This window comes from Penaeus vannamei, chromosome 10 (genome assembly GCF_042767895.1).
Source record: "Penaeus vannamei isolate JL-2024 chromosome 10, ASM4276789v1, whole genome shotgun sequence".
NCBI classification, from domain to species: domain Eukaryota; kingdom Metazoa; phylum Arthropoda; class Malacostraca; order Decapoda; family Penaeidae; genus Penaeus; species Penaeus vannamei.
In genome coordinates this window covers 38551245-38561244 of record NC_091558.1, presented here as the reverse complement: position 1 = coordinate 38561244, position 10000 = coordinate 38551245, and the positions used below count along the sequence as shown (strand labels likewise).

Sequence of the window (10000 nt, the reverse complement as noted above, 5' to 3'; positions counted from 1 at the left end):
AGGAGGGAGGGAGGAAGGGAGAGGGTAGAGGGGAGGAAGCAGGGAGATAAAGAGCAAGAAGTGAGGGAGCAGAGAGAGAGAGAAAGGAGAGGGGAGGAGACAGGGACAGAGAAAGGAGAGGGGAGAGAGCAGAGAGAGATAAATGAGACAGAAGAGGGGAGGGGGAGGAGGAGGGTAAGAAGGGAGGCATTGGAAGAAGGAAAGGGAAAAGGAGAAGCGAGGGAAGAAGGAGGGGTAAGGGAGATGGAAAGAAGAAGGGAGAACAAAAGGAAGGAGAAAATGGAAGAAGAAGGGGAAAGGAGAGAAAATAGGGAAGGAGAAATTGAAAGAACGAAGAAGGACGGGAAAGGGGGAAGGGGAAGAGAAGGGTAAAGAAAGGGAACGAGGATTAGATTAGAGAAGAATAAACGCGGGAATAAAGCATGAATAACAGTAATTCATAATGTTATCTTTTCTCTTGAGGAAATATAAAACTGATCTTCACATAATAAAAAAGAAAAAGAAGCCATGAATTCAACTCATCATTAAACCATTACTGATTTAAAAATATATAATAAAATGAAATAAAAAAATACTGACTACAAAAAAAAAAATCCTCAGAATTATGTAAACGAACAAATTCGAATCAAAACAAACCCCCTCCCTCCCCTTTTCCCCTCCCCCTCCCCCCTTCCCCCTCCCCACTCCCTCCCCTTTTCCCCTCCCCCTCCCCCTCCCCCCTCCCCCCACTCCCTCCCCTTTCCCCCTCCCCCTCCCCCTCTCCCCCCTCACCTCAGACTGCGCAGGGGAGACCCCCCCCGAGGGGCTAAGGGGGCCCCCGCCGGTGGGACTGAGAGGGGGCGCTACCGAGGGCGTGTCCCCCCCTCCGTGGTGCCCCCTGGCGCTGGGGAGGTCCAGGTACCTTGAACTCGGGAAGGTGCGCTTGCTGGGGAGGATTAAGTCGAATTAGATTGCGAATTATTTATCAAAACAGATGTAAGTGAACAGATGTAGATTAACAGTTAGATCAAGGACGAGATTCCCATGAAATTCCTATCAAAATCGAGCGTTAGATTAAGAGCAATGTAAATCTTAAGAACCAGTGTCAGATTATCGGCAAGATTAATATGAATGGAAAGATTAACATAAATTAGATTATGAATTATTTATCAAAACAAATGTAAGTGAACAGACAAAGATTAACAGTTAGATCAAGGACGAGATTCCCGTGAAATTTGAGCGTTAGATTTAGAGCAATATAAAGCTTATGAATGGGAAGATTAACATAAATTAGATTATGAATTATTTATCAAAACAGATGTAAGTGAACAGACATAGATTAACAATTAGATCAAGGACGAGATTCCCGTGAAAATCGAGCGTTAGATTACGAGCAATATGAATCTTAAGAACCAGTGTCAGATTATCGGCAAGCTTAATATGAAGGGGAGGATTAAATCGAATTAGATTACGAATTATTTATCAAAACAGATGTAAGTGAACAGATGTAGATTAACAGTTAGATCAAGGACGAGATTCCCGTGAAACTTGAGCGTTAGATAAGGAACAATATAAATCTTATGAATGGGAAGATTAATATAAATTAGATAACGATTTATTTATCAAAACAAATGTAAGTGAACAGACATAGATTAACAGTTAGATCAAGGACAAGATTCCCGTGAAAATTGAGCGTAAGATTACGAGCAATTATAATCTTAATAAGAACCAGTGTCAGATTATCGGCAAGATTAATATGAATGGGAAGATTAAGTCAAATTAGATTACGAATTATTTATCAAAACAAATGTAAGTGAACAGACATAGATTAACAGTTAGATCAAGGACGAGATTCCCATGAAATTCCTATCAAAATCGAGCGTTAGATTAAGAGCAATATAAATCTTAAGAATCAGTGTCAGATTAGCGGCAAGATTAATATGAATGGGATGATTAATATAAATTAGATTACGAATTAATCAAAACAGATGTAAGTGAACAGACATAGATTAACAGTTAGATCAAGGACGAGATTCCCGTGAAATTTGAGCGTAAGATTAAGAGCAAAATAAATCTTATGAATGGGAAGATTAATATAAATTAGATTATGAATTATTTATCAAAACAGATGTAAGTGAACAGATGTAGATTAACAGTTAGATCAAGGACGAGATTCCCGTGAAAATCGAGCGTTAGATTTAGAGCAATATAAATAAGAACCAGTATCAGATTAGCGGCAAGATTAATGTGAATGGGATGATTAATATAAAAGATTAACTGTAACTTTAACAGCGAGATAAAGAGGTTAGATTAAGAGTCAATTAAATTACGAAAATGTTAAGAGCAGGTTAGACTAACGGCCATATAATATAATATAATATAATCATATAAAATAACCAGAGCAAGAGTAACGAGAGATCATTAGCATTACAAAAAATAAGATTAGTTAGAAAGAATCAGATCAAGAGTCGTGCCAAGAGTGATCTTACGATTGTTATTGAAGAACACGTAAGACTAAGTACGAATTCACAAGTGCGATTGACTAGGATCAGAAATAACATCAAGAACAGCCCTGAATGAAAGAAGTAAGAGCTGATGTAAGAGTAAACATTAACAGATTAAAGAGTAAGAAGTTGAAAGATTATCTCGCTCGTGTGAGAGGAGACTGAGGGATTGTTTGAATTGACACCTGTTCAAACAAAAAAAAACACCTGTTGTGTTTGGCTTAACACCTGTTACAGGAGTTTATATAAAAAACACCTGTTGGCCTCATCTTAATACCTGTTGGAGGGGGAAAACAGATATGTAAAAAAAAAAAAAAAAAAAAATGTTTTTGGCTTAACAACACCTGTTGGAGGGGGAAACAGATCTGTGAAAAAACACCTGTTGTCTTTGGCTTAACACCTGTTGGAGGGGGAAACAGATCTGTGAAAAAACACCTGTTGTCTTTGGTTTAACACCTGTTGGAGGGGGAAACAGATCTGTAAAAAAACACCTGTTGTCTTTGGCTTAACACCTGTTGGAGGGGGAAACATTTGTAAAAAAAAAAACTGTTCTCTTTGGCTTAACACCTGTTGAAGGGGGAAGAGATCTGTAAAAGAACACCTGTTGTCTTTGGCTTAACACCTGCTGACGGGGGGAACAGATATGTAGAAAAAAAACACCTGTTGTCTTTGGCTGAACACTTGTTGCAGGAGGAAACAGATATGTAAAAAAAAAAAAAAAAAAAAAAAAAAAACACGTTATCTTTGGCTTAACACCTGTTGCAGGGGGGAAACATATGTAAAAAAAAAACCTGTTGTCTTTGGCTTAACACCTGTTGGAGGGGGGAGCCAGATCTGTATAAAAAAACACCTGTTGTCTTTGGCTTACCACCTGTTAGAGGGGAAACAGATCCTTAAAAAAAATACCTGTTGTCTTTGGCTTAACACCTGTTAGAGGGGAAACAGATCTGTAAAAAAAAAACATCTGTTGTCTTTGGCTTAACACCTGTTAGAGGGGAAACAGATCCTTAAAAAAAATACCTGTTGTCTTTGGCTTAACACCTGTTAGAGGGGAAACAGATCTGTAAAAAAAAACATCTGTTGTCTTTGGCTTAACACCTGTTAGAGGGGAAACAGATATGTAAAAAAAACTATTCTTTGGCTTAACATCTGTTGGAGGGAGAAAACAGATATGTAAAAAAACACCCGTTGTCTTTGGCTTAACACCTGTTGGAGGGGGAGATATGTAAAAAAAACACCTGTTGTCTTTGGCTTAAAACCTGTCAAAGGAGAACACCTGTTGTCTTTGGCTTAACACCTGTTGGAGGGGAATACAGCGGTTGAACATCTGTTTCGACTTCCCTTATATCATATAGAATAGCATTATAACGCAAGATTGTTTTTGAGGACATCTGTTAAAGGAACAGATGCCGGCTCAACTTTCCGTTTTCACGAACACCTGTTAAGGGAAGCGGGAACAAGGCCTTGGGGTACCTGTTGGGGTATAACTAGGAACACCTGTTAAAGGAAAGTTGGCGGATAGTGGGTATATGACACCTGTTAATGAAAAAGAACATGAAACAGGTGTTATATCAAAATTGTTTGACAAACCGGATGCAGGGAGATAGCTGTTTAGGAATTGCCAAGGTACGTGCTAATACCTGTTGAAACTTGATAATTTATAAAACAACACCTGTTTAAAAAGGAAGACCTATACAGCCAACACTTGTTAACAAAGAGCGGTTTAAAAACGATTTTCTCTGCCGCGACAAACAAATGTAACAAAAACCTATTCATGGAAGAGCAAATCCGAGACAACACCTGTGATGTACAAAGGAATAATCATAAGATACGCAACAACACCTGTAAAAGGCTGTGGATCACCTGTTCGAATAACGGAAATGTCCTAAACACCTGTTAGAATAATAGAAATATCCCAAGGACCTGTTGATGGCGTGTAGATCACCTGTTAGAAACATCCTAATCACCTGTTAGAATAGCGGAAACAGCCCAACTACCTGTTGACCTGTTACGCTTAGCGAAACACCTGTTGAACGGTACCTGTTGAGTGAAATGTAAACACCTGTCATAAAGAGAAATTACAACATAAATTGCATCTGCTGGAAAACTATTCCGATTGAAAACAAAAAATCAACAAATCAATAAATAAACAAACAAACAATTAGAAACAAAAGGATAAAAGACAAATATATATCAGAACTGAGATAATATTGGGTGTGTGAGGAAATTAAGTAAATGTGACTTCTATGTTTGTTAGTAAAAAAAAATTATAATAATAAAAAAGAAAATAAACATGCTATTAGGGTTATAGGTGACTGATAAGATGACTAATCACGTACCATTAATTAAGAATTTATCGTATTCATTTTAAATTGCAAATACGAGTAACAAAAGAATATCTTATTCTATCAAAAACTGACAAAAAAAAAAACATCAATGCACGAAGTCTATTGTGAATCCGTCAAAACCAGTCAAGAAATCAATTAATTCCAGAAAAAAACAAGATTTTGAACAAACATCCAAGATATGGAAGAGGATGACGTATCATACGGCAGAGCGCTTCTTTGCAATGGCAAGATCTCGGGTTTGCGCCTTGCCAAATACCCCCCCCCCCCCTCCCTGGCGACTCAGCTGTGAGTGAGTACCGGCATCACCTGGGGTTAAGTTATATATATATATATATATATATATATATATATATATATATATATATATATATATATATATATATATATATATATATATGTGTGTGTGTGTGTATATATATGTATATATATTATATATATATTACATATATATATATATATATATATATATATATATATATATATATATATATATATATATATATATATGAACACATACCCTATACACTGAAAAAAAAAACCTTTGGCCTCACTTATAGAGCGCGAGGAGGTGGTTGTACTGGTCGATGGGGAGGTTGATGATGGTCCTCCGGAGGGCGGTCTCCTCCTCCTTCAGCTGGTCCTGCAGCCGCTCCTGCTTCGCCTTCGCCCGCGCCTCCTCCCGCCGGGTCGTCTCTTCCTCCTCCGCCAGTTGCTCCTCGCGGGTCTCTGCCTGGGGGGGAAGGAGGAGGTGAGATGGATGTGGGTGAGTGGGTGGGTGTGGGTGTGGGGGTGGGGGGTCGTGTGTGTGGGCGTGTGTGTGGGCGTGTGTGTGTGTGTGTGTGTGTGTGTGTGTGTGTGTGTGTGTGTGTGTGTGTGTGTGTGTGTGTGTGTGTGTGTGTGTGTGTGTGTGTGTGTGTGTGAGGGAGATCCAGGCTCCACGTGGGCACCGAAGCCCTCGCCCGGCGGGAATCAACATGGCAGTAATGGCTGGCCTTGGACGGGTCTTAGATCGCACGTCGTCGTTTGTTCATCTACTTGTGTTGTCTCTTCCAACAACGAAGAGTCAACAAAGGGCAACAAAGAATAACTCATGGTCTTGTTCTGTAAGACTTCAAGGGGTTTGAGAACATTTTGTGGCAACATACTAAGAACCGGGCTCGCATAGTCATTCATGGACCTAACAAGGGAAATGTACATCAAGTAGAGAGAAAGAGAGAGAGATAGATAGACAGACAAACAGAGAAAGAAAGAAAGAGACAGACAGACAGAGAGAACATGTGCGTGTCTGCTTGAAGGTTTTATACAATTTCCCATAAAATATTTCCACCCCGAGAATACCCAACCATCACCCTCCCCACTAACCCCCAACCCATCCCCTACCCCCAACCCTCCTCCTACCCACCAACCCTTCCCCTACCCCCAATCCTCCCCACTAACCCGCAACTCTCCCCACTAACCCCCAACCTTCTTCCTAACCCCCGCCCCTCTCCTAACCCCCACCCTCCCCTCTGACCCCCACCCTCCCCTCTACCCCCACCCTCCCCCCTAACCCCCCCCCTCCCCCTAACCCCACCCACCCCCCCCAACCCCCCACCCTCCCCTCTGAACCCCACCCTCCCCCCTAACCCCCAACTCTCCCCCCTAACCCCCCACCCTCCCCCCTAACCCCCACCCTCCCCCCTAACCCCCAACCCTCCCCCCTAACCCCCCACCCCCCTCCCCCACCCCCCCCCTAACCCCCAACCCCCCCCCTAACCCCCCAACCCTCTCCCCTAACCCCCCCCTCTCCCCTAACCCCCCAACCCTCCCCCCTAACCCCCAACCCCCCCCCCTAACCCCCCAACCCTCCCCCCTAACCCCCAACCCCTCCCCCCTAACCCCCCAACCCTCCCCCTAACCCCCCCCCCAACCCCTCCCTCCCCCCAACCCCAACACAACCATCCCCCCTAACCCCAACCCAACCCTCCCCCCTAACCCTTCCCCCTAACCCTCCTCCCTAACCCCCTAACCCCCCACCCTCCCCATTAACCCCCAACCCTCCTTCCTCCTCCCTCTACTGCGAACACTGCTCCTGGAGACTCGCCAGCCGGGCCTCCAACCCCAACCCTCCCCCCTTACCCCCAACCCTCCCCCTAACCCCCAACCCAACCCTCCCCCCTAACCCCCAACCCAACCCTCCCCCCTAACCCCCAACAACCCTCCCCCCTAACCCCCTAACCCCCCTAACCCTCCTCCCTAACCCCCTAACCCCCCCACCCTCCCCATTAACCCCCCACCCCCCTTCCTCCTCCCCCACCTCCGAACACTGCTCCTGGAGACTCGCCCGCCCGGCCTCCAACCCCCAACCCTCCCCCCCCAACCCCCAACCCTCCCCCTAACCCCAACCCAACCCTCCCCCTAACCTCCAACCCAACCCTCCCCCCTAACCCCCAACCCAAACCCTCCCCAACCCCCCAAACCCCAACCCTCCCCCTAACCCTTCCCCCTAACCCCCTAACCCCCCTAACCCTCCTCCCTAACCCCCTAACCCCCCCACCCTCCCCATTAACCCCCAACCCTCCTTCCTCCTCCCTCACCTGCGAACACTGCTCCTGGAGACTCGCCAGCCGGGCCTCCAACCCCTCCTGCCGGAACAGCCGCATCTGCAGACGAGAGGCGACCAAAGCATAGATGAGAAGAGCCTCGTCGGTCGCCACGCGGGAGTCTACCAGCGCCTTCACCTGGCTGTCGAACTCTTGCATCAGGCTCTGAAGGAGGGGAGGGCAGGGGAGGGAGAAGAAAGGGGGAGGTAGGGGGAGAGAGAGGAAAGGGAAAAGGGAGGGAGGGAGAAGGAGAGGAAAAGATGGGGGGGAGAAGAAGGGAAAGGGGAAGGGGGAGAGAGTGGAAAGGGAAAAGGGAGGGAGGGAGAAGGAGAGGAAAAGAGAGGGGGGGGAGAGAGAAGGGGAAAAGAGTGGGAGAGGAAGGGAAAAGGAGATGAGAGGTAAGAATGAAGGGGAGAGAAAGAGAGAGAGGGAGGGAAAAAGAGAGGAGAGGTAAGAATGAGGGAAGGAAAAACAGGAGACGGAGAGAAGAGGGGAAGAGAATGGGAGGAGGGGAGAACGAGAGGAAAAGAGGGAGAGGGAGGGGGAAAGATAGGGAGAGGGAAGAAGAGAAAAAGAGAAGGGGAGGAAGAGAGATGGAGAGCAGATACAAGAAGGAAGGGAAAGGAAAAAAGAGAGAGAGAGGGAGAGAAAAAAAATAGAGAGCGAAGGAGAGTGGATGAGGAAAAGAGAGGGAAGAAGGGAGATAAATGTAGGACGGGAGAGGGAAGGAGAGGGGGAGTAATGGAGAAGGAGAGGAGATAAACAAAGGAAGGGAGAGGATAGGAGGAAGGAAAGATGAAGAAGAAAAGAGAGAGGGAGGAAGAGAGGAGAAAAAGAGATGAAAAAGGAAATAGGAGAAAGAGAGACAGAGAAGGTTGGCTAGAGGAAGAAGGAGGGAGATGTGCAAGCAAAGAAAGAGAAAACAGAAAAGGGGAGAAAAAGTTAAAGAAGAGAGGAAGAGAAGGCGGTAGGTGAGGCAAGAAAAGGAAAGCAAAGAGAGAGAAGGAGAGATAGAGCAAATAAAGTGAAGGAAAATGATATAGCGAGAACGAGATAGGGAATCAGAAAAAAAGGAGGGAAAAGAAAGAATGAAAACGAGGTGGAGCAGAGATGAAGAATGAAATGAGGTACATAAGGAAAAAAATAAATAAAAGATACTGTAATAAACACAAAAACGCCGATATAAAAGTATTAAAACATGTATGGAGCAGGTTATCATTACATTGGTATTATTATAAAACATCCATTAATCACCTATCTAATCCTCGAACAGAAAATAACTAACGAATAACTTAGATAATCTTACTTGAACTTCGAGGGGCTGTAGATTAATATCAAGGGATACTTGTCCTAAAAATAACTTTTTTTCCTGTCGCTCTCCCTTTCTCCCGCCTTTTTCCCTCTCCATCCCCCTCCCTCCCCCTCTCTTTTCCTGTGTCCCTTCCTCCCTCTCTCTTTCCTCTTTTCCTATGTCCCTTCCTCCCTTCCGCTCTCTTTACCTCTCCTTCTCCCTCTCACCTGCTCTTTTCCCCCCTTCTTCTCCCTCCTTCCCCCTCTTTTTTCCTATGCCCCTTCCTCTCTCTCTTTCCTCTTTTTCTCTCCTTCCCCCTCTCTCCCCCTCTCATTTCCTATGTCCCTTTCTCCCTCTCTTTCCTCTTTTCCTCCCTTCCTCTCTTTCTTTCGTGACTTTCCGTGACTTGGATTGACCCTAATAAGTAACCATCCTTGACCTTACCGTAGTAACTGCCCCTCCTGACCTTACCTTATCTAGCCTGCCTTTCATTAATACAAAAACTAATCTCTATCTAACTTTGCCTCGATAGGTAACCTACCTAACGTTCTCTAACCTTACCCTAGCAACTATTTTAACTTTACCTCTCAATAACTAAACTCTTCCGACTATTTTATTCCGTTCCTTTACCTAATAACTGAACTCTCCCGACCTTCCTTGGCCTTATTTGATCACGGTCGACCTCGCTTGGCCTTACCTGAACTCCACCAACCTATCTTGACCTTTCCCGATTCCTTTATTCATTTATTTATTCATTTACTTTAATACCTACCCTGACCTTCCCTAAGCCCTTATCGACCTTTAATACCTTCCCTAACCCTGTTTGACCTCCTCATACCTTTTCGGACTTTCCCTGAATTCTTTTCGACCTCCAAAGGCCTTTCCTGACCATCCCTAAGCTCTTTTCGATCTCCTAACACCTTTCCTAACCTCCTTTGACCTTCACTGACCTTCCTTAAACCTTTTTCGACCTCCAAACACCTTTCCTAACCTCCTTAGACCTTCACTGACCTTCCTTAAACCTTTTTTCGACCTCCAAACACCTTTCCTAACCTCCTTAGACCTTCACTGACCTTCCTTAAACCTTTTTCGACCTCCTAACACCTTTTTCCTTTTAAACCCCCAGAAAACCCTTAATGCCTCCTTAAACCTTTTAAAACCCCCCAACACCTTTTTCCAACCCCCCTTAAGACCTCCTTAAACCCTTTTTTGACCTCCAACACCTTCCTAACCTCCCTTTGACCTTCCCCCTTTTTAAACCTTTTTCACCTCCAAAACCCTTTTTTTAACCTCCTT

The 10000-nt window shown here is 44.5% G+C and overlaps 1 protein-coding gene across 1 annotated transcript in view; it reads right to left on the bottom strand.

Moving 5' to 3' along the window:
• Positions 1-10000, bottom strand: part of LOC113811828 (cilia- and flagella-associated protein 43-like) — a 25753-nt gene that overhangs the window by 6530 nt on the left and 9223 nt on the right. Inside the window, exons 7-10 of the mRNA XM_070126125.1 lie at positions 8720-8734; positions 7408-7578; positions 5383-5561; positions 772-925 (exon numbers count right to left, since the gene is read on the bottom strand). Of these exons, the coding sequence (XP_069982226.1) occupies positions 772-925; positions 5383-5561; positions 7408-7578; positions 8720-8734 (519 nt within the window). The remainder of the gene's footprint in view (positions 1-771; positions 926-5382; positions 5562-7407; positions 7579-8719; positions 8735-10000) is intronic.